Source organism: Gorilla gorilla, chromosome 8 (assembly GCF_029281585.2).
Source record: "Gorilla gorilla gorilla isolate KB3781 chromosome 8, NHGRI_mGorGor1-v2.1_pri, whole genome shotgun sequence".
NCBI lineage: Eukaryota > Metazoa > Chordata > Mammalia > Primates > Hominidae > Gorilla > Gorilla gorilla.
The window spans coordinates 20,473,508-20,498,347 of record NC_073232.2 but is presented as its reverse complement, the minus strand read 5'-3'; the positions used below and the strand labels follow the sequence as shown (position 1 = coordinate 20,498,347).

Sequence of the window (24,840 nt, the reverse complement as noted above, 5' to 3'; positions counted from 1 at the left end):
ATATATGTAGTACTTAAGGAAAAATAATCATTCAATCTAAGAGCATTTAAAAACTATATTAACCACTACTAGCGTTTATTTCTTTTAGTCATTTTTGTAGACATATGTATTGATTTATGCCTGTATGTCATTCATAGTAAATGAGATTATACTACACATATTGTCTATAACTTTCTTTTTAACTAGTTAGTGTTAAAAATACATTAATATGGAAGTAGGCTGCTACAAGTTTCTGTACCTTATTTCACCATATTTTTGTTTCATAATTGTTACTGAATTTCACAAATCCCCTATGCTGAGGATATAAGTTTTCTAAAAGAATGCAGTTTTGAACATCCTTATAGCAAATATTTTGCATATCCCTTAATTGTCTTAGGATAAATTCTCAGAGGTGGAATTCCTAGATCAAACATTTCAATATGCATTGTCAAATTGGAGAATTTGTTTCTCCAAGCCCACAGTAGTGAGATATACCAATTTAGAAGTATTTTAATTTGCATTTTTCTGATAACTTGTGATATATTTACCTTCTCTTTTCTTCTTTGAGTTTCCTGTTCATATTCTTTATTTAATTTTCTATATAGGGCACCCTCCATTTCCTTTGAGAGTTCTTTACCTTTTAGAGAAGTTAGGGTGCTCCATTTTTGTTCTTACTCAGTTCAGTACTTGTTACCAGTCACTTGGATGAAAGCATTGGTAGCATGGTGTTCAGATTTGTGTATGGCGTCACATGGGGAGGTATAATTAATGTAAAATTCCAGGGAGATCCCAGATTGAAATGATGAGTCTAAGTAAGATAAATTGAGATAGGAATCAATGTAAAGCACTTTGAACCTGTCTAAAAACAGCTACCCTCATGAGCTGCTTAATGAACTTTCGGTCAACAGTGGACTGCATATAGAATGCTGGCCCTGTGAGCCGAAAATACTGTCGTTTCACTGTCCCGTTTCTATCTTTAGATTCACAAATACCTACCATTGTGTTCCAGTGACCCTGCAGTATTGAGCACAGTAACATGCTGTATGTGTTTGTAGCTGAGGAGTACTAGGCTGTATCATAGAGCCTCGGTGTGCAGTAGGCTGTGCCATCTAGGTTTGTATAAGTGCACTCTGATGTTCACACGATGATGAAATTGCCTGACAACTTATTTCTCAGAACATATGCCTGTCATTAAGTGATGCATGACTGTATAGAGTAATAGCAACTACCAGTTCCTAAGCATCTTCTACATGTCGGGAAATATGCTAGGTTTTTCTTTATATATTAACTCTTATCCTCATAGTGGATCTATAAAATAGATATTGCCGTTTTCATTTATGGATGAGAATTCTGAGACTCCCAAGTTCACACAGCTTATTGTGGCAGATTCAAATTCAGGTCACTTGTTCCTGTTGACCCTGCTGTTCCCACTGTGCCTTGGAGACACACAGCTTAACAACATTTGGGAAACATTGTCTCTAAAGGGAGGGCAGTACAGTGTGACTGCCAGATAGCTGATACACTCTCCACTACAGTGTTCAGGATGAGGGAAGTAATCGCCCATCTTAGTTCAAACCTAGAATATTGCTTAAATTCTGGGTTACCACGCTTAAAAGGGGTACGATTTTACTTGATTATCATCAATAAATAGTGATAGCTGAGTGTCTAGGGAAAACACTTTGGAAGCCGAACCCATGTTAACCATTCTCAGGAATAAATTGGTGACCACAAGACATAGAAAACTGCATATAGAAATCTGCAAAGTATTGGAACTCTAAATGCCCCTATAGGGTTGTTACTGCCTGTGTCTACCTTCCACATTTGCTTTGCCCAGTTGTTTTTTTGATGGGGTTGTATAAAATACATTTTATTGTAATCACTGTAGTTTGTTTCATTACATTGTTGACACTGAAAATGTGCTAGGACCATACAAGCAAATTATCACAAATAATGAAGTAGGTGACTTTTTGCTAACAGAAAAAGGCAGTCCCTAAAATTTATTTAAAACAATCCAGTTTTGAGATTGGGGATATAGAGCTAAGGGTAGCTGCCCTTAGAAACGCCTCATGTCAGGTGAATTGAGTTTTCATTAACTGAGAATTGATGCAGACTGAAACATGGAACTCAGAATCTGGGCACCTGCAGGCAGTGCTGAGAGCAGCTTGGGTGCTTCCGCCGCCAGCACGATGTGGGGAGAGCATGTGCAGGCGCAGCAGCAGTAGCAGCAGACCAGCCGGAAATCTATTCCTTTTTTGGTTTTGTTTTTTAAATACTGCTATGGAGAATCTTAAAAGACATTTTAAATTATTTCATGTGAGCTAAAAAGTTGGTGGCTCTCTGCAGGCCAGTGAGTGGTGAAGTGAGGCAGCTTCCAGGGCTCAGTGTGGCAGTCTCTGCAGCGAATCCAGTTTTGCCCCTGTGACAGTGCATCTTCAGGCATGCATTCACCACTCTGGGCGTCACAGTTTTCCTTTTCTTTAATGGTTATGTTTTTCATCAGGTTTCTTCTTGCTAACCTGAAAAGGATGTTTTGATGATTGGCTGATATTACTGTCTGATGGAATATCAGCCAGCCACTGAATTAGCCAATCAGATTACTGGGTTCTGCCCTTAGAAAACTGTCAGACAGTGAGGACTAAAGGAAAGTTTATAAATTCAGTTTTTCTATTATTCGTGTCTTTATATCTTCTTGATAAATTGTGTTTGTTGGGATTATTTGCCTACAGGGAAGAAGGCATTCATATATTTATCTGGGACTAAATGGATGACTGCCTATTTGTAGAGCTGATAGAAAAAAACTTTTGGAGGATTCTGGATAGGTTTTAATTTTATTTTTATTGCTTCTGTTTAACCTGATGTGCTGAATAACTACTTGAAGTGTTCTTTTTTTTTTTTTTTTTTTTTTTAATGATCGTTCTTGGGTGTTTCTCGCAGAGGGGGATTTGGCAGGGTCATAGGACAATAGTGGAGGGAAGGTCGGCAGATAAACAAGTGAACAAAGTTCTCTGGTTTTCCTAGGCAGAGGACCCTGCGGCCTTTCGCAGTGTTTGTGTCCCTGGGTACTTGAGATTAAGGAGTGGTGATGGCTCTTAACGAGCATGCTGCCTTCAAGCATCTGTTTAACAAAGCACATCTTGCACCGCCCTTAATCCATTCAACCCTGAGTGGATACAGCACATGTTTCAGAGAGCACAGGGTTGGGGGTAAGGTCACAGATCAACAGGATCCCAAGGCAGAAGAATTTTTCTTAGTACAGAACAAAATGAAAAGTCTCCCATGTCTACCTCTTTCTACACAGACACAGCAACCATCCGATTTCTCAATCTTTTCCCCACCTTTCCCCCCTTTCTATTCCACAAAACCGCCATTGTCCTCATGGCCCGTTCTCAATGAGCTGCTGGGTACACCTCCCAGATGGGGTGGTGGCCGGGCAGAGGGGCTCCTCACTTCCCAGTAGGGGCGGCCGGGCAGAGGCGCCCCTCACCTCCCGGACGGGGCGGCTGGCCAGGCGGGGGGCTGACCCCCCACCTCCCTCCCCGACTGGGCGGCTGGCCGGGCAGAGGGGCTCCTCACTTCCCAGTAGGGGCGGCAGGGCAGAGGCACCCCTCACTTCCCCGACAGGGCGGCTGGCCGGGCGGGGGGCTGACCCCCCCACCTCCCTCCCGGACGGGGCGGCTGGCCGGGCAGAGGGGCTCCTCACTTCCCAGTAGGGGCGGCCGGGCAGAGGCGCCCCTCACCTCCCGGACGGGGCGGCTGGCCAGGCGGGGGGCTAACCCCCCCACCTCCCTCCCGGACGGGGCGGCTGGCCGGGCGGGGAGCTGACCCCCCCACCTCCCTCCCGGACGGGGCGGCTGGCCGGGCGGGGGGCTGATCCCCCCACCTCCCTCCCGGACGGGGAGGCTGGCCGGGCAGGGGGCTGACCCCCCCACCTCCCTCCTGGACGAGGTGGCTGCCGGGCAGAGACGCTCCTCACTTCCCAGACGGGGTGGCTGCTGGGCAGAGGGGCTCCTCACTTCTCAGACGGGGTGGCTGCCGGGCGGAGGGGCTCCTCACTTCTCAGACGGGGCGGTTGCCAGGCAGAGGGTCTCCTCACTTCTCAGACAGGGCGGCCGGGCAGAGATGCTCCTCACATCCCGGACGGGGCGGCAGGGCAGAGGTGCTCCCCACATCTCAGACGATGGGTGGCCGGGCAGAGACGCTCCTCACTTTCCAGACTGGGCAGCCAGGCAGAGGGGCTCCTCACATCCCAGACGATGGGCGGCCAGGCGGAGACGCTCCTCACTTCCCAGACGGGGTGGCGGCCGGGCAGAGGCTGCAATCTCGGCACTTTGGGAGGCCAAGGCAGGCAGCTGGGAGGTGGTTGTAGCGAGCCGAGATCACGCCACTGCACTCCAGCCTGGGCGCCATTGAGCACTGAGTTAACGAGACTCCGTCTGCAATCCTGGCACCTCGGGAGGCCGAGGCTGGCAGATCACTCGCGGTTAGGAGCTGGAGACCAGGCCTGCCGACACAGCGAAACCCCGTCTCCACCAAAAAAATACGAAAACCAGTCAGGCGTGGCGGCGCGTGCCTGCAATCGCAGGCACTCGGCAAGCTGAGGCAGGAGAATCAGGCAGGGAGGTTGCAGTGAGCTGAGATGGCAGCAGTACCGTCCAGCTTCGGCTCGTCGGCATGTGGGGAGAGGGAGAGGGAGAGGGAGAGGGAGAGCGAAGTATTCTTGACTTGCTAGTATTTAAAGTCTACTTTCTCCATTCCTGGCATTTCAAGGTTATTTCACATGCACATTCATAAAACAAAGAAAACTTTTCTGAATTACAAGCATTTTAAAGTTTGGGTTGCCAATTGAAACAATTGGTCCACATATTATAAAATATATTTCTTACCAAAAGGTATAAGAACAACGTGGGTTCTGCCAGCTGTTCCAGAATAGGATCTGCCTGTGGCTGTCTCAGGCCAGGAGTTATGCTATGCGCTGCTTGCTCTTTCACAGTTCACATCTAACACATTGAGCAGGTGTGCAGATACTGCCTTAACAATTATCTAAGAAGCAACTTCTTCTCACTGCCTCCACGGTGGTATAGTGGAGGAGGAGGAGGAGCAAAGGCTCTGGAATCAGCTTAGGGTTTGAATTCTGGACCTGTGACTTGCTAGTGGTGAGCCTTTGGGCAGGTTAGTTTCTGCCTCCATTTTCCATCAAAATGTGGGAAAATAGTAGAGCCCTGCACTGTCTGCCTATCGCAGGCCTTAGAGGTACAGCTTTCTGAGCAGTGGCCAGCACGCAGTGACTGCCTGGTGAGTACCAGCCATTAGTGTCATCATCATTCAGTAGTACCACAATCGAAATCCCGGCCACCATTAAAGTGATCTTTCTAAGATAGACATGAGGTCGTGTAATTCTTCTGCTGAAAGGCCTCTAGTATTTTATAGTTAACTTGGAATAAAATCCAAATTCCTTGCCGCACTCTTCAAGGCCCCATGTGTGCCTGCCTGTCCCCGACTCAAGGCCCATGCTCAGAGGGCCGCCTCCTTGCTGGCACTCTCCTGCTCTGCCCTGCCCAGCTCCCGATCATTTTAATTCCTTCTTCCTAGTTTAATTTTCTTCAGGGCACTTTGTATAACTAGAATATAGGCTGCAGAAAGACAGGGACGTCACTTTTCTCATTCCATCCCTGTATTGTGGGCAACCAGAACAGTGTCTGGTGCCCAGTAGTTGCTTTATGTATTTGCTGAATGGATGAATGAGTTGAAACAAACTGTAATTGCCAATTCTAACACTTCTTATTCTTTCATATGTATAAAATAAGGAGCTTGCATAAACATTGTCAAAGTAAAGTTCCATTGAAACCATCAAAAATTTCTCTGGGACTTCATGAAAACGGCACAGGGGAAGAGAAGAATGAACTGGGAAAGAAAATACTGGGTTTGCACTGGGTTCCTGCCACTGTGAGATGGCTTGGCTTCTCCTAGGCTGTGCTTTCCCCTGTAGAAAACGCAGGGAGGACTCAATGTCTCTGGAACCTTCGGGCCCTTCAGAGCTGCCCAGGAGAGGGAAGAGGAAAAGACGTTTCACTGGGAGGAGCCCTGGACCCACCCACCCCCTGACTTTAACTAGAGCAGCTTTGTGTGTATTTTCTTTTCTATGTGGGGTTTTCATATGAAATATAGCTTAAAAAAAGAGTCTGCTTTTTATTTAAAAACTACTGAATCAGAAGAGCACAAAGGTTGTTTTAGCTCAATTATTCTGATCCTGATAGCTTAATTATTTAAAGGATATTGTTTCTTCATAATTCTCTGTTCCCTCCTCTCCCCCCAAAAAGATCACTGAATATTTTTGTGGAAATATCCTAAAGAAAATTATAATGTGCAAAAGTGACAAAATTATCATCATGAAGACTCTAAGCTATGTGGAAAAAAAGACCACATCTCATTCTCACCACTGATGTGCTCACCGCTCAGTGCAGTGCCTGACACTCCAACAGGCTTACTCAGCAAATATTTCTAGATGGGTGGATGGCTGGATATTTGAAAAGAGCAAAAATGCATTTTCAAATGACAGTACATTATTTTGTAAAAACAGGTGAAAACCACGGAATTTTAAGTGAAGTCTGTTGTTTCTTCAAGATGATGTTTATTGGATACACGTATTGTAAAAGATAATTTTTAAAACACTGTTTGTTAAATGGCCAATCTGTTATGCCTTCCTTTAATTCCTCATGAATTTTCTGCTGTTTAAAATATAAAACTGATAGTATCCAGTATGATTTTCTTTTTTTTTTAATTCCTTTTCTTTTTTTGCATTTAGAGTAGGATTCTTTTAGAATGTTAGTTTTCAGATAGAGAGTACTTTTTCTTTTGATCAGGAAATTGTACTGTGGGAGTATTTAATAATAATAATCTATTTGAGGACAACTTTGAGACCACAGTTGGTCATCAGTTGAGTTTTAAATTTTGCAGACCTGCTTGGAGTTGATAGAAGTTGAACTGAGATTTCAAACCATCGTAGCTGAGGAAGGTTAGAGTGAAAGTAATGTAGTGTAGAGACACTGAGCTGCTAACCTGCCTATTAGGAATAGAAAGGAGAATATCAGCTTTGCAGGCTTGAAAAAGCATTAACAACTTGTCAACAAAATATAAGAATGGTGTTATACAGTTGTATGAAACTTATGCATAAAGTTACAAAATATTCCCACCCACAATACATTTGGCCTAATAGGATTGTGAGTGTTGGTATGTTTTAGTATCAGTCTCTAAAAAACACCTCTCATCAGCTACCAACTTTCTGTGGTATAAACAGCATGTGTATGTGGTATAAACAGCGTGTTGTATGACAGTGTGTTGTATGTCAGCGTGTATCTGTGCACAGATGAAAACCATGCCATTGTTACTAATGGATTGCTTCAATTGGGTACTGTTTCCTCGTGTATTATCTTACTTAGCCTTTCTCTTTCTTTTTAGGTAAAGAGGATGAATATCCAAAGAAGCCCTTGGGGCAGCTTCCACCTGAACTTCAGTCTTGGGGCGTCCATCACTTGAGCAACGGACAGAGGAGCGTGGGCCGGCCGAGCCCGCTGGCCAGCGGCAGGAGGGAGAGCGGGGCGCCCCACAGGAGGCACGAGCACTCCCCGCACCCCCAGAGCAGGACCGGGACGCCCGAGAGAGCACAGCCGCCAAGACGGAAATCGGTGGAGGAGGAGAGCAAAAAGCTTAAAGATGAGGCAGATTTTCAAAGAAAACTCCCATCGGGTCCACAGGACAGTTCCAGGCAATATAATCACGCAGCTGCCAACCAAAATAGCAACGCCACTTCAAATATCAGGAAGGAATTTGTGCCCAAATGGAATAAACCGTCAGACGTCTCAGCTACAGAGAGAACTGCCAAATACACCATGGAAGGCAAAGGTCGAGCAGCGCACCCCACGCTCGCAGTCACCGCCCCAGGTCCTGCCGAGGTGCGGGTGTCAAACGTGCGGCCAAAGATGAAGGCCCTGGATGCTGAGGACGGGAAGCGGGGCTCCACTGCATCGCAGTACGACAACGTGCCAGGCCCGGAGCTGGACAGCGGCGCTTCCGTGGAGGAGGCGCTGGAAAGGGCTTACTCCCAGAGCCCACGGCATGCCCTTTACCCTCCCAGCCCGAGAAAGCACGCTGAGCCAAGTTCTAGTCCATCAAAAGTATCCAACAAGTTTACTTTTAAAGTACAGCCTCCAAGTCATGCACGATATCCGTCCCAGCTAGATGGGGAAGCCCGAGGGCTAGCTCATCCCCCCTCCTACAGCAATCCCCCCGTTTACCACGGAAACTCTCCCAAACACTTCCCTACTGCCAACAGCAGCTTTGCTTCTCCACAGTTTAGCCCTGGGACTCAACTGAATCCTCCCAGGAGACCTCATGGTTCTACTCTTTCCGTCAGTGCTTCTCCGGAGAAATCTTACAGCCGCCCAAGCCCCCTTGTACTGCCGTCTAGTCGAATAGAAGTCCTCCCTGTTGACAGTGGTGCTGGGGGATATTCGGGCAATTCAGGGTCACCAAAGAGTGGAAAATTGATCATTCCGCCAGTGGATTATTTGCCAGATAACAGAACATGGTCAGAAGTTAGTTATACATACAGACCTGAGACGCAGGGACAATCATGGACCCGAGATGCTAGCCGTGGCAATTTACCAAAATACTCAGCCTTTCAACTCGCACCCTTTCAGGACCATGGCCTCCCTGCAGTTTCTGTAGATAGTCCCGTGAGATATAAAGCTTCACCGGCCGCAGAAGATGCCAGTCCATCTGGATATCCATATTCAGGGCCCCCGCCTCCAGCCTACCACTACAGGAATCGGGACGGGCTTTCCATCCAAGAGTCAGTGTTGCTGTGAGATTTGACGTGTACTTGCTAAAGACGAGAGAGAAACCACGTGAAACCTACATTGCTATGTTCATAATTGCCAAAGCAGTATTTATACTGTTGTAAACAACTCGCACATCTCTCCTGTCTGTTAGTAATAAGAATACAGGGAAATGTCTTCAGCCCCACGTAGATGCTGCTTAAGATGAGCATTTAAATTGCATCATCACTGACCTGTTAGAATTTAACCCGGAAACATAGCAATAGCATTTAGGGATGCACGCACAATGGTAATTTATTACTCAGTTCCGTTTATGTTTTTCTCCAAAACCTGAACATTTTTACTCTGTTGGCTCATTCTATTTTGACTAATGTTACAAAGTACTGAAAAAACTGTAGAATAGATATTTTTAAGGCTATATGTAGTGTATGTGTCTTTTAATAGATACAGGCATCTATTCATACACATTTGAACACAGAGCTAAAGAAACGTTTTTTAAAAAACTACTTTTAATCCAGATCCATGGAATAATATGTAATTCTTGTTTTCCTTGTCTTTTAGTCCAGTTTTTCTTTTTCCCTCTCGTATTTGTAACCTGGGTCCTAAGCTGACTGCAGAGTTTGTCCTGACTTTATTAACTGCAGTCTCACAGAATGCTCATCATTCTCCTTCAGCTGTTGCCAGTTTCTTTCAATCTGAAAATTAAAGACATTGGAGAGAAAGGCTAACCACTTAATGGTGCTTAAAAATCGGGGCAGTTAAAATAAGTTTACGGCCAAAGGTGCAGCAGTGCTTATCACATCCACATACTAAGAGATTGGCCTTAGTGCGTTTGTGCCCTTTGTTCTGGTCTGACTCTTGCGAATCTCAGAGCAGGAGAAGTTGCAGCTTAGTGATCCCTCAGTGCTCACAGTACCCATGGGGGGCAGCCACACTAACTGGATTAGCAGTGTGCTTACTTCTTTCTTCTGCCTCGACTCACATGGCTTCTCCCCACGAAGGTCCCAGGGTGGCCATTTACACAATCCATTTCTGGCCTCTTTATGGAATGTAGTCAACGGATATTGCTGCACCTCATCAGGCCATTACATTGTCCATGTTAAAATTATAAAAATGATCCTAGTTTTTCATAGGAGTCTAGCATTTTGATCTTTTAAAAAATACAGTGTGATTTCATGCTTTTGAACATCTTTTTTTTTTTCATTGAAACAAATTCAAGTTCTTGGCTTAAAAAAAAAAATTAGTGATGTCTTTAAAAAATATTCTGTTAACACTACAGATACCAAAACACTGACAAAGATTTAGGCACTCCAAGAGAGTATGACTTCGTGTTTAATTGGGGAGCTTGTTTTCAACATTGCTTATATTTGAATAGTAGAAAACCCGACATTGATGTTTCTTCCTGTTGCAAGGTGGGGCTTTAAACTTTCAAGGTACAAAAGTATGTCTTTTAAAATGAAAGTAACATTTGTTTAGCTAGCGAATGTGACAATATATTTTATGTATATAATGAGTCTAATGTAATTTTAATCAACTTGGTAATGATGTTATTAAATAGCAACACAAGTGCAGTGTATTAAAGCTAAACACTACATTGAAACGCAAACAAAATTCTGATGAAATAACTGGGCTGTTGATGCAGATCAGGTGGAAGCTGAGAAATAAATGTATATAAATATGTAGCTGAGGATATTAATTCCCATTATATAACCATAATTCTGTGACTTGTAATAAACCAAGCTGTACAATTTAGTTTATAATAGCAGTATCTGAGCTGCTCCAAAATATATATATCAACAGTGGTAAATACTGTAGATTTTTATATATATATATATGCAAAAAATATATATATACACACAAGCACTATTTTCTTATGTCATTTATGACATTTTTTATCTGTATACTTTTTTGATGTGATTGTTTTTTAACATGCTAAAAGTAATAAGTATATTTTGTTTTGTGTCTTTTATGTGCATTTTTTTCATACGGCAAAAATGGTGCACCCCCTGATGCTTTGAAGGCTAATTCTCTTCTAATGGAGTAGCTGTTGCCTAGTATTCACCTGTGTTACTTTGTATATGTCACAGTTCTATGTTTAATGCTTTACTAATTTCCAGTAAGACTATATTTAAAACTACATAGTCTTTCCTTATTTTATTTAGTATGACATTGTCAATAGCAATAAGGTAGCATTTCTAGTCTTCCTCATTACAAAATGTAGCTGTTTTCTAAGTAGGAAAATGTAATTTGAAATTATCTTGCCACCATACAGTTTTACTTTTTCAAATTTATTTTTTAATAGATAATGAAATAATGATATAAAGAGATTGGTAAAGTATATTTATGAAAAACCCATTTAGTACAGATTTTCATAGTGTAGAGACTGATTTTACCCTGTAACTGCATGTACATGGTGTATTTTGCCATGAAGTCTTTTATTTGTGGCAATTTTGCCTTAGTAAGCGCTTGGCATAGTTTCTATTTTATAGAATATTTAGTCTAAGAAGTCAAAGAAACTAGACCTAGGATCTCAAAAGTTTTGAAACTTTGACGTTTTCATATGTTTGTTTATTAATAGGATTTTTAAAAAATGAACATCTTTTTAAAGCTGGGAAATGTATATAAATTCAGGTATCAGTATCAATAATAGACTGTTTCATTGAAAGAATGAAAAGAGGCCAGGTGAAGTAGTAATTTATAGATTTAGTATTTGCAGTGGTTCACGCCTGTAATCCCACCACTTTGGGAGGCCGAGGTGGGCGGATCACGAGGTCAGGAAATTGAGACCATCCTGGCCAACATGGTGAAACCCCATCTCTACTAAAAATACAAAAATTAGCTAGGCGTAGTGGCATGTGCCTGTAATCCCAGCTACTCGGGAGGCTGAGGCAGGAGAATCGCTTGAACCAGGGAGTCAGAGGTTGCAGTGAGCCGACATCACGCCACTGCACTCCAGCCTGGCAACAGAGCAAGACTCCGTCTCAAAAAAGTGAAAAGAGATTCAACCAAGAGGACAGCTCTGGAGAAGAAAAATAGATGTTTATAGGATGCGATTGTTTCAACTTTCTTTTTCCATTTTAAGAAGATTCCATTTCGGAAGAAGATTCCGAAATTTACAAATTTCGCCATACTCGGTGGGACTTTCAAGTAGACTTTCATAGTTGCAGTCACTTCAGGTCCCTCCCTCGGGTTCCCTTAGGATGCAAGCACAAGAACAGACACCTGGTCAGCATGGTGCTGAAACCCCTTTCTCTTCACTGTCATGGTGCGAGAAAAGCATGCCATGTCTACGAGTAGGATCTCTTCACGGAGGACCTGCAGCTTCATCTTCTGGATTGAAGATTATTCTTGGTTATGTTTTGGAATCAGTCCTTTATCTTAGTGTGCACTTGATTGTGAGTTTTAAGATTATGGTTTTAGGATATCTTTTATTTTTGGTCTTTTATTTTAAATTGTTCTTTAATGGATTTTAAATGTCTGTATCTAATGTGGGTGTTAATGCTTATTGGCCAAGTGGATTTTAAGAAGTGAAACTTTTTTTTTTTTTTTTTTTTTGAGATGGGGTTTCACTCTGTCACCCAGACTGGAGTACAGTGGGGAGATCTCAGCTCACTGCAGCCTCTGCCTCCCAAGTTTAAGCGATTCTCCTGTCTCAGCCTCCCAGGTAGCTGGGATTAAAGGTGCCCACCACCACACCTCGCTTTTTTTTTTTTTTTTTTTTTTTTGTATTTTTAGTAGAGACAGGGTTTAACCATGTTGGCCTCCCAAAGTGCTGGGATTACAAGTGTGAGCCACTGTGCCCAGCCCAAACTTTTAAGATGACCCAAAGTCATGAGAATAGGAAAAAGGAATCTGATTAACATTTATGCATTTTATTTTCAGAAGGACTTTCAGTTATCCATAAATCTAAGCATAACTGCTACCATTTATACATGAGAAAATGACAGAGGAACTAATATAAGAGCAGATCTTGACCCTTGCTGGGTCTTTAGAATAACTATAATTCTTTAGAATTATTGAGTGAACTTTAAAAAAATTATCTGCATAGGTTATATCCCAGACCACTTAAATCAGAATATCTTGGATGGAACCCAGACATCAGATTGTTGTATTTTCCCCCATAATTTAAAGTTCAGTCATTAAGCTGTTGCATCCCTCTGAAGTTGATTGTCTTATATTCCCGCTATGAGATATCTCAAAGATTCTTAATCAAGAGTTTCAGAGTTTAGAAACTCGGATGTTGGGCAAGTTAGGAAATATTCCACCAGCAAAATTAACATTACCAGCCATCTCTGCAAATGCTCCTGAACTGCTGACAGTTACGGCATCAAACGGAAGATGGTAGGCCCTGTCCTTCCACTCAGGTGCTGCTTGCAATGCTCCTCAACAGAGGGAGAGCCTCCCTAAGATTTCCATGTTCCTAGACAAAGTCCTAAGCTGTTTGGAAGTCTGTGAGCATTTTCAGTATATGAGGAGCTGAGAAAGCGCTGCCTGTCTGGTCCTTCATTTGGCCAGCTAACATTCTGTGGAGCACCTGCATTGTGCTGGATTCATGCTTCCAGATGTGAGATGTGTGTTCTAATCTGACAGTGTGTTTTGTAATCTGTCAATCAGTGTTGGAGATATGCACAGGCTATTACAGGCATATTACAGACAAATATAAAGGCCAACTAGTGATCCCAGCTCAAGAGGTTCAGGGAAGTCTTATGAAGGATTTGTCTCAGCTGAGCCTGACAAGACAAGCATATAGAAAGACAAGAGGGAGAGAGAGCAGGGCATTCTGCAGAGGGGACCGACGGCAAGAGCAGCTGCATGGGATGTGTGAGGAAATTTGCCACTGTGATGTGTATGTGGGGTAGGCATGGGAGTGGAAAGGGGTGAGGGGCTCCACAGAGACAGGATGGTGGAGGGAGTTGTGTGCGGTTGAACTTGATCCTGTAGTTGGTTTTGACCTGGTGTGGTCCCTCCATGCTGTGGAAGTGAAATGTGAGGGAACAGGCCTGGGGGCAGTGAGGGGGACAGGACAAGCCTTTCATCTAAAAGGTGGCACAGAGCTTAAGGCCAGGGAAGAAGGCGTGAAGAAAAGGTGACTGAGAACTAATTACCAAGGGAAACTGGCAAGACAGCTGGATGTGCGTAATCCAAATGGTCATAATGAGACAACAGCTAACACTGAATGCTTGCTGTGTGTTTGGCACTCTACTAGACATTTTACTGGTATTAACCGATTTAATCCTCACAATAACGAAGTATGTACTACTATAATTGCCAGTTTACAGACGAGAAAACTAAGGCACAAAGTTTAACTTGCCCCAAGTGACAGAGTGGGTAAGTAAAAGGGCGAGGACTGGGACCCTGGTACTCTGAATGAAGAGCCTGTGCCTCCCTCTCTCCCCTAACAGTTTTAAGGAGATACAATTTACCTGCCACAAAATTTACCCATTTTAGGTTTATACTTAGATGGTTGTTTAGTAAGTTTATAGAGTTGTGCAACTATCACAACCAATGTTAGAACAACTCAAAAAAAAAAGTCCTATCCCTGTTTGCAATTAAGCCCCATTTCCATTTCCACACAGCAACTGATCCGCTTTCTGTCCTTCAGGTTTGCCATTTCTGAACATTTCCTATAAATGGAATCAGATGTGGTCTTTTGTGTCTGGCTTCTTTCACTCAGTAATGTTTCTGAAGTTCCTCCCTGTAGTGGCATCTATCAGTAATTGCTTTCCTTTTTATTGCTGAATGCTGTTCCATTGTATGGCTGTGTCAGATTTTGTTTGTTCATTCACCAGTTAATAGACATGTAGATTGTTTTCATGCTGCTGTGACCATTTGTGTACAAGTCTTTGTGCAGACATGTTTAACTTTTTAGGAAATTGCCAGACTGTTTTCCAAAGAAGCTGCACCATTTTACATTTGCACCAGCAATGTAGGAGGGTTCTGATATCTCCATGTCCTCACCAACACTTGTGATTATGTGTCTTTTAAAATTATAGCCATCCTTGTGGACGTGAAGTGGTAACTCATTGTGGCTTTGATTTACATTTCCTTGATAGCTAATGATGAGCATTTTTCATGTGCTTATGGGCCGTTTATATATCTTTGGTGAAATGTCTATTTAAATCTTTTGCTCACTTTTCAGTTGGGTTTTTTTTCTTATTAAATAGTAAGAGTTCTTAATATATTCTGGATACAAGTCCTTTTAAGACATGATTTGCAAATATTTTCTCCCAGTCTGTGGCTTATCTTTTCCTAATGGTGTCTTTTGAAATGCACTTGTTTTTAATTTTAATGAAGCCTAATGTATTAGTTTCCTTATACGAGTTATGCTTTTAGTACTGTATCTCTCTCTGCTTAACTAAAGGTCACAAAGATTTTCTCCTATGTTTTGTTCTGGAAGTTTTATAGTTTTAGCTCTTAAATTTGGACCTGTGAGCTGTTTTAAATGATTTTTTTTATATGGTATGAGGTAAAGACCTAAATTCCTATGGATATTCAGTGGTCTTAGCACCATGTGTTAAAAGGACTGCTTTTCCCCACTGTGTCCCTGTCAAAAATCAACTGAACATATATGTAAGAGTTATTTAAATTTTGAAATTGGGACGTATACATTCTCCATTCTTTTTGACATTATTTTGGCTAATCTGGGTCCTCTGCATTTCTGTATAACTTACAAGGTCTGGTTGTCAGTTTTTGCAAAAAGGCCTGCTGGGGTTTCGATAGGGAATGTTTTGAATCTATAGATCAGTCAAGGAAGAACTGCCATCTTAACAGTATTGGGTCTTCTGAGCTATAAACATGGAATGCCTCTCCATTTATTTTGATCTTTAATTTCTTTCAGCAATGTTGTATAATATCAGAATATGTCTTGTACTTCTATGGTTAAAATTAGTACTGCTTTGTCTTGTGAATGGAGCTGTTTTCTTCAGAGCCTTTGCTCTGAAACATCACGCTCCCCTGTATGGGGAGAGGAAGGGTCAAGATGGATTTCTGCAGTTCCTGCATTGGGCAGTAGGGTGAAGAGTGCGGCCATCATCTCATAAAAGGAATTCAGAAGGTGCTGGTTTAGGTTTAGTGGGAAAACGACTTCTGTTTTGACATGTAGAGTTTGAAGATTAGGAGACTGACAGATGATGTTGTCTGACAGGTGGTTGGCTGTCCCAGAGAGAGATAGGGACTCCCCAGCATGTAGGGGGCAGAGTCACAAGAGTGCTGGCCTGGGAGATATGCCAGCCAAGGTGGGGCGCCTGGGACAACAGCACAGCTGAGCCGCAGACACGAAGACATTTGTTAAGTTATCAGCCACGTCTGCATCACAGACTACAGGTGCTACCATGTAGCGGAGTTACCTTTGAAAAGACATCAGCATCCCTGTGCGTTTGTCAGTCTGGTAGAGTGGACTGGAGGTTGTCAAGTCTGCACTGTAGTCTGAGTGTGCCACATGTTAGCAATGTGACCTTGGGCCACACACCTCTTCTGGGCCTTACTTTGCTCTGCTGTAAGGTGTGGGCATTTAAGAGGTGCCAGAGGGAAAGGAGCCTCCGAAGGACTCGCAGGGGCAGTCGCAGCTGATGTTTGAGTGCCCTGGGATGGGAGTCAGACTGGCTGAGGTTTCAATTTTGCATTCATGGCCAGCCACCGTTCCAGGTCCTGTTGCGATCATCATGTAACAGGACAACAAAGTCCCTGTCCTCATGGGGCTTATATTCTGATCCATTTCCTCATCTATGAAATGAAGATTGTAGTTTTTATTTCATAGAGTCATGAAGATTGAGTTAATCTCTGAAATATCCACACAGCGTTGTCACTCAGGAATGATTTGGAATGTTAGGGATAGTCACACACCACCACAGTGCTAGCTTTCAGTGACCAGGAGCGATGTGGAGCTGAGTCTAGTGAGAGTCCAGAGGTAAAGACGCAATAAGGTCACATGTGACCCATGAGGGAGGAGGCACAGGCAGGGCAATCTGAGGAGACTGTGCCATGGCTGGAGGAGCAGGGGCTCCAGGAAGGAGGCAGCATCCACACTGGAAATGCAGCAGGAGGGCCCAGTGAGGGAGGCCTGGAAAGTCCACTTGGACTTGACAATGAGGAGCTCTCTGCTGTCACCTGCTGTGATTCCTAGAGTCAGAATCAGACTGCAGTGGCCACAGGCACAAGTGGGAAGTGATGCAGCTCAAAGGTTTGGATGAGATGGGATGTGCAGCGATTGAGTCATAGCTGGAGCGAAGGATGTGTTAGGGATTGGAGGGGCAAGCATTTACATGGGAAAATAATGCTAATTAGAAATCAGTTGGACTTCAAAATTCTCAAGTACTTCCACAAAGCATCCCTTGGTTTTATTCCAGTTTGTTGCTTTATGTATTCGTAAGTATTAAACACCAATTACTAAATTATCTGTAATTCAGATTTGTCATTTGGAGGAAAATCAACATAATCTGAATATAAAGCAGGCAGCATTGAGAAACTTCTACGTATGTGAACATCACTGACTTCGTCGAGCAGTGATTTAAAGTCTGCTCCACATGTAGTAAACAAAGAGGAGATGTGATTTAGAAATAGCATACGTGGGGCCAAGCACAGCGGCTCATGCCTGTAATCCCAGAACTTTGGGAGGCCGAGGCTGGTGGACCACCTCAGGCCAGGAGTTTGAAACCAGCCTGACCAACATGGCAAAAACCCGTCTCTACTAAAACTACAAAAAACTAACCAGGCATGGTGGCGCACACTTGTAATCCAGCCTACTCAGGAGGCTGAGGCAGGAGGATCACTTGAACCCAGGAAATGGAGGTTGCAGCTAGCGAAGATCGTGCCATTGCACTCCAGCCTGCACAACAGAGCTGGAAGGGACAGTGGAGATGATGGAAGACGGCGGACCTCAGCCCTGCTGCAAAGAAGAATCCCCTGAAGTGCTTCTAAAAATACTGATGTTCAGGCCCACCCAAGACGAACTACATCGAATCACTTGTTTTGTATTTTGGTTTAGAGAGAAGGTCTTGCTCTGCTACCCAGGCTGGAGTGCAGTGGCACAATCATAGGTCACTGCAGCCTTAAACTCCTGGGCTAAAGCAATCCTCCTGCCCCAACCTCCTGAGTAGCTGAAACTACAGGCATGAGCCACCAAACCCAGCTAATTTAAAAAGTTTTTTATTGTAGTGATAGGGTCTTGGTATGTTGCCCAGGCTGGTCTTGAACTCCTGGGCTCAAGCACTCCTCCCAAGCCCCAGCCTCCCAAAGTGCTGGGATTATAGGCATTAGCCACCATGCCTAGTCATCTTTCTTGATTCTTCTAACTCCCATATCTTCTATTACTACCAGGAAATACCTTAAAATGATATTAGGAGATTTTTACTTAGAGGTTTTGAGTAGGACAATGGAAAGAACACAGGCTTGAAAACAAATTTGGAGATGAGTCTCAGCTTCTCTACTAAACTGCATGGGACGTCTGGCTCATGAATGAGGTAGGGAAAACGAGGCCTTCCCTGCAGGCTGCTCTGAGGCTTCACCGAGATGATGGACGCGTCTCCTGGTGCCTGGAACAGACGCTCAGGGAAGGCTAAATTATGAATTTAAGTGTTCGCATAGGGGAAGGGCTAATGCCATTCATATTTAAAAGGCCTTTCTTCCCTTTAGACTTATAAAGTGCCCCCAAATGAAATATGGGCCAAGAACGGTAAAGGAAAATGTAGAAGTGCAAAGTTATTAAACATGTTCTACATCATCATTAGATAAACTGAAATTGAAACAATCATTGGCAAAAATAATGCTGTTCATGCCCCGCTAGGGAGAAGAAAACTGCATTCCCAAAATACACCACTTTATAGCCTCAGAATTTATGTGAATATTGTTTGGTCCTGCAATCCTATTTCTATGGGCAGAAATACAAGTGAGAAAAGATATATGTAAAAGGATGTTTGTTGCACCTTTTTTTTTTTTTTTTGAGACAGAGTCTCACCCTGTTGTCCAGGCTGGAGTGCAGTGGTGTGATCTCAGCTCACTGCAACCTCCGCCTCCTGGGTTCAAATGATTCTCATGTTGCACTTTTTTTAAAATAGAGAAAAACTGGAAATAAGCTGAATGTCTGTCAGTAGAGGACAGGTTAAATTATGGTACATGCACATAGAAGAAAACCGTTCACCCTGTAAAAACATGTAGGTCACTTTCTATGTACTGGCATGGAAAGAAATCTCTCATTTATTGCCAAGTGAAGAAGAGCTACAGAACAGCATTCACATCTACCTCCCCTGCCTATCCATCCTGACAGCCTCTGACCAGGCTTGGAGCATTACGGTGCCAAAGGTCCTGACTGGACTGGAAAGGGGAGTCGTTGACATGAGCTTGAGGTTCTCCTGGGCCATCAGGAGGGGCGTGAGCTTTGTCTGTGTGAAGACTGGGAGGCTTCTTAGGACATGAAGATCTCAGGACTGATGGTCAGGCACCTGGGATGTGAGAATCAGCCACGGTGAAGTACGGCAGGGAGCTGCGTTGGGGAGAAAGGGGGCAGGGCCCAGGTAGGTGGGACCAGATGGGAGTGGGACAGGATGCACAGTCCCCACCTGGGCACCGCTCAGGTGACAGCCATAACCAGCACTGACAGAGCTGCGGGTGGAACTCAGCCAGCCTGGTCCTCAGGGAGGGTCTCGCAGTGCTGTTCCCTCCTCGAGAGTCTTGTTCTTTCCATCTGGGGAGGAAGAAGGGGTGAGAGAAATCAGAGGGGTGACCGGGGGTGCCCTGAAACCAGCTGGTGGTCAGAGGCCCGGGAGTCCTGGAGACCAGGGGACACCACCAGAAGCACATGGAGTGCCCACGGCCAGGGCGGCAGGGAGATGAAGGCACTTCATTGTGTCCGCCATTGAAGCTGAAGGTCAAAGTGATGCTGGGAGCGTGAAAGCTCAACAAGCAATAATCCTAGTTTTTGTAAGGCAGATATCGCAGAGATGGGAAGACCTCAAATCATGGAGGGAGCCTCAGATCAGATGCCTCCTGTTCCCTTCCTGCTGAATAAATTGATGCTGGACTTAAAGGTTTCTTTTTTAAAGCATGGGAAGCCAATCTTTTTATCCCTGGCCAACCCTGATCAGAAACAATGAGAAGGTGTTTATTGATACCAGAAAGGAGGTGGAGGAGGTTTGAAACTCTGACCCATCTTTTAAAAATCACTGGGTGATCTACTAGTCCAGGATAGCCTGTTCTTTTGGATTTCATGAGTTGCTAAAATGCTCTCTGAGACGTGGGGTGCTGTCACAGAGTTGTCCACTCTTACTTTGTCAAGAGTATTTACTGTGACACCCCGTCACTTCTAAAAATACCAAAAAATTACCTGGGTCTGGTGGCATGTGCCTGTAGTCCCAGCTACTCGGGAGGCTGAGGCAGGAGAATTGCTTGAACCTGGGAGGCGGAGGTTGCAGTGAGCTGAGATCGCACCACTGCATTCCAGCAAGACTCCATCTCAAAAAATAATAAAAAACAAAATTTTAATATATAACACAATTTAAAAATACATAACAGAAGAAAGAAGACCATAAACTCAAAAGCAGTCCTTTACATTGAACATATTTACCCTTAAAAAAATCCTCTTTATTGACCTATTTTTCTTCCACTCATTGCAAACTGAGAACAATTCAATGGAGCGGTGCTCTCCACACATGAGCATTCGAGGGCCTCTGAACTTGTGTGTGTTTCAATACCAGATGATGTGATTAGAGTGTGTGGTTTGTAGAAAATTAAATTCTTTAGCCAAACCGGCTGCTAAAGCTTCTGCCCAGAATCAATATACTATTAGAAGTCCTGGAAACTAATAAACATACCATAACTATTAATTTATGAATAGATTTTTGGAAATAACCTCAGAGAAGTAATCCAGGCTTGAAGCAAGTTTTGCAGCACCAGATGGAGTGTGTGAGTTTAATCAGGCTCCTGAAAAGGGAACTGTACAATATATTCTTAAAAATTCACTATCATCTCTGAGTTCAGCCTTAGAGAAGCCAAAGGAAGTATAGGAAGAATCGAGAACTTAGAAGAAGCCGAGATAAGAAATGACTAACACAGGGAAGCCCAGAAGTTCTTTTATGATAAAGTGTGGTGGCAGCAGCGGGGACAATGGACCCGTCTAGAATCCAGTCACCTGGCCAACTTCGCCTGAGCATGAAGAGGCCAAAAAGAACCTGGCCTCACCTGACCAGTGTCCCACACACAGGGTGGCAGAGTGAAAGGCCAGCTGTCAGTGGACCCTCAGGATGTCCCCATCACACCCGGCACCAGGAGGCTCCTGCACGACTCAGTGCAATCCTGAGAACTCCTGTGTGATTGGCAGGTGACCGATGAAGACAAGTCCAGCATCATCTACTGATCTGTCTGTGGTCTCACGACTCGGCGGGACCAGACCTCACCTTTCCCAACTCCTGCTCCATCCCAAAGCCGACTAAAGGCCACAAATGAAGAAACAGCCGACACTATGCATGCCCCCTGCCTGCAGCCAGACAGCCCACAACTTAAGCGAGAGAAGAGGACAGAGGCGAGGTATTAGGTTGGTGCAAAAGTAATAGTGGTTATTTATATAAATGCAAAACCAACCGACAAACCCAGTCAGGAATATTCAAAAAATGATATTTTGGCCCAGTTAATATGGGTAAAAATAACCCAACAAAACTTAGGTCTCAATGCATTGCTGTGTACAGCATATAAGTGATGACGTCCCCATGTCACACATTTGTTCATTCACCGTAACGTTATGGACCATCTACCATGTGCCAGTGAGTGTCCAGCAGAATAAAGTTAAATTTTGTTCACTATCCTCCTAAACAAGACCCTAGGCTGGGCGCGGTGGCTCACGCCTGTAATCCCAGCACTTTGGGAGGCCGAGGCAGGTGCATTACCTGAGGTCAGGAGTTCAAGACCAGTCTGGTCAACATGGCGAAACTCTGTCTCTACTAAAAATACAAAAAGTAGCCAGGGGTGGTGGTGGGTGCCTGTAATCCCAGCTACTCAGGAGGCTGAGGCAGGAGAATCACTTGAACCCGGGAAGGTTGCAGTGAGCTGAGATCACGCCACTGCATTCCAGCCTGGGAAACAGAGCAAGACTCCATCTCAAAAAAACAAAAACAAAAAACCAAAAACCAAGACCCTAGTGGAAGCCTTCAGTTAACACTTGCTTAGATGATTTCAATAAATTTCTACTCAGTCTATCTCAAATCTTACCCTTAAACCCCAATTTGGGTTATGTCATTTTCCTGCTTAGAAACCTTCAGTGGCTGCCCCCGCCATCAAATTAAATATGCACCACTCGTTCCTCCTGGCTTCCAAGGCCGTCGTGATGTCAGTTGTGAACCTTCTTTGCAGCAGGGTTTTTCTGTGTCTGCTGCCTGGGGCCCCAGGGCCTCCTTGGAAATGACTTGAAGGTGGAGGGTTTGGGGGGTAGTGAAATTGCAAGTTTCTGTGCAAATAAGGAGCTTTACTGGCTTAAGAGATCAGCAAAGAGGAACGAACAGCTGGACTCCTAGCCTTGTGGGTTGCAGGTTTTCCTGGGTGTATTTTCAAAGGCTTGATCTGTGTTCCAAACCCCACCATACCTGCCCTGCAGTGGGAAGAGGACCTTGCCAGTGTGCACAAAGTACACCACCCACCTGCCTATGGGCAGTGGCACAAGGCATGGTTCGCTACGAGTGCTTCTGTGTCCTGTCTCTCTTCTCTGTTGCTGTGTACTCCCCTCCCAAATCTGAGACTCTCACCGCCTTGTACCACTTATCTTGCGAACCCCAGCATCCTATCTACATTTAAATAAGGGTGTCAAATCTCGTGTATGGATCTCTATCCAGTGGCCGAGGTTTTTCATAAAACTCTTCTTACCCAGTTTCAGGTTACACAGAATATTTTAGAAAAGGGTTCATTTGAACTGGAAGTGAAACTATACTATCTATTATCCAAGTCACTGATTCTGAAACTTCAATGTGCACACAAAGCACCTGGGGACCTTGCTCCAATGCAAAGTCTGATCCCATAGGTGTGTGATTTGCTTCGAGACTCTCTATTTCTTATAAGCTCCCGGTGCAGTTGATGCTGCTACTCTAGGGACCACAGTGTGAGCGAGAAGGATCAATGCCAGGCTTCCTGGAACAGTCAGGAAGAAGTTCAGGTTCCCCAGCCCCACCCCAGGCCGTAGTGAGCAGGGCAGAGGCCCCAGCTGAAGAGGCAGCTGCACGCCGCAGTTCCAGAGCACAGAGTGGTGTCCTTTGCAGAGCTCGCAGAGATGCAGGAGATGCTGTCTGTCTTCCTCCGTGTCCCATCAGACTTCGTTTATTTCACAGGCTTAGAACCTTTGGAGGCTGTGGTCTGGCTGTTGGAGATGATGCTTCTCATCCTCAGAAGGCTATTTAGCAAGTTCTGGGGGGAAAAGGGTAAATGGCTGCCTTTGGGGGTTTCCTGGAGCAGCTTCCAGCGAGGGGAGAAAGCACCTGTTGACATTTGCTCCCTAACACCTCACTTTTCTTCCCATCTTGCATGCAGATACGCCAAAGCATGTTAGTGACCGCTCTTGGCCGGATGACACCCACTCCTCCTTTACTGCATGATGTGCAGTTCCACAGCAAAGGGAGATAATGAAATTTAGCTTAAGCAAGCTGTAGGTTGGAAGTTATAACCTACCTAATTCCTTAATTAAGCTATCAATTAAGGCTGTGTCGGTGCCACCTGCTATGCCTGGGCTTGGTGCCACGTGGCAGTGCCAGCTCCGACAAGCCCCTCCCTGCCGAACCCAGAGCTCCTGCCAGTCTTGACTCACTGCTCCCTTGCTCTCCCCACTGCATCTCCCCGGGACTTTGTAAGGGCCACATGGAGCCAGGCTGCCCCCCTCATTTCTCATGCCTGTGGGGTGACAGAATGTTCGGGGCAGCCAGCAGACCTCAGGGGGGCCTTTGGAGGGCCCTGACTTCCCCCAGGAGAACATCTGTGCTGCCTGTCTGCCCAGGAAGGGACACCTTTATTGCCTTGGAGACCCCAAGCTTCACCCCAGGGAGCCGCCTACGGAAGAGGGTAGTGAGCTCCAAGAGAAAGAAGGGGTTCAGGGAAGAAAGGAGGGCCCTAGGGGATAACTTCTGTGCACATTTGTCTTTGGAATCTAGATGGGATTTCAGTAGCATGGCTGAATGAGTCCATGGGTGAAAATAGAAAGCAAGGAGGAAAGAGCTGTTGAACCGCTTAAGGCTCTTGCCCTAAACATGCATGGGGGGAGCAGCCAAAACATCTGTGACAGCACCCTCCTGAGAAGGTGACGGTAGCTCACTCTTTGGGGTCACAGTGGCCTCCTTCAGGTTGCAGAGCTTGAGGCTCTGCTTGATACCAGACTCTGGACTAAAACCTTATCCTGGAACCTCCAGCTTCATGCGATTCTAATCTGCAGGCTGTTGGTACACGTGGGCCATACATTTGCCCTGCTGTGAGCAAGTGGTGGTGGTGGTGAGTTAGGTAGGAGACCTGCCCGTGACGTGCCAAGGAGCGTCCCAATGAACTGGCATCCCAGAAGGAAGACTTGACCTCCAGCCTCGCTCACTTTGGGCAAATATCTTTATCCAAAGAGGCTAACTCTGTTCTCACTTAACCATGAGGATGATGTCTAAGATCAGAGGAAGTATGAGCCATGTACTAACGGTGACCCCACTGCACCCCCCACTAAATGAAAGATGAAGGCAGGGCCACCTGGGAGCCAGCGTACTTCCCTTCCCCACTGGGGAAGCACCAAAGGTCTCTCCGTTTCAGCTTGGAAACCAAGCGAGGGTACATGATCAGCTTGGATTTTTTTCCAGTCATTTGAGGCAAAATAGTGTGCCATCTCCCTCCCTCCTTCCCTCCCTCCCTCCCTTCCTTCCCTCCTTCCCTACCTCCCTCCCTGCCTCCCTTCCTCAACATTCATTCTGCATTTGCTCTGTGTTTGGCACTGATTCTAGGCACTGGGGATACAGCGGTGCACGCCACACCCTTGCGTATCTTACCTTCCAGTGGGGGAAACAAGGCAAAGGGAGCCCAAAGTCAGTTAGAC

General features: G+C 44.8%; 1 protein-coding gene across 4 annotated transcripts in view; it reads left to right on the top strand.

Annotated features, from left to right (window-relative positions):
- USP6NL (USP6 N-terminal like) overlaps positions 1 to 10,761 on the top strand; it is a 122,871-nt gene extending 112,110 nt beyond the window's left edge. For all 4 annotated transcript variants that reach the window (XM_055352289.2, XM_055352288.2, XM_004049055.5 and 1 more), the window contains one exon: positions 7,435 to 10,761. In XM_055352289.2, coding sequence (XP_055208264.1) covers positions 7,435 to 8,843 — 1,409 coding nt within the window. In that variant the 3' untranslated portion in view covers positions 8,844 to 10,761. The remainder of the gene's footprint in view (positions 1 to 7,434) is intronic.
- Positions 10,762 to 24,840: the final 14,079 nt, after the last annotated feature.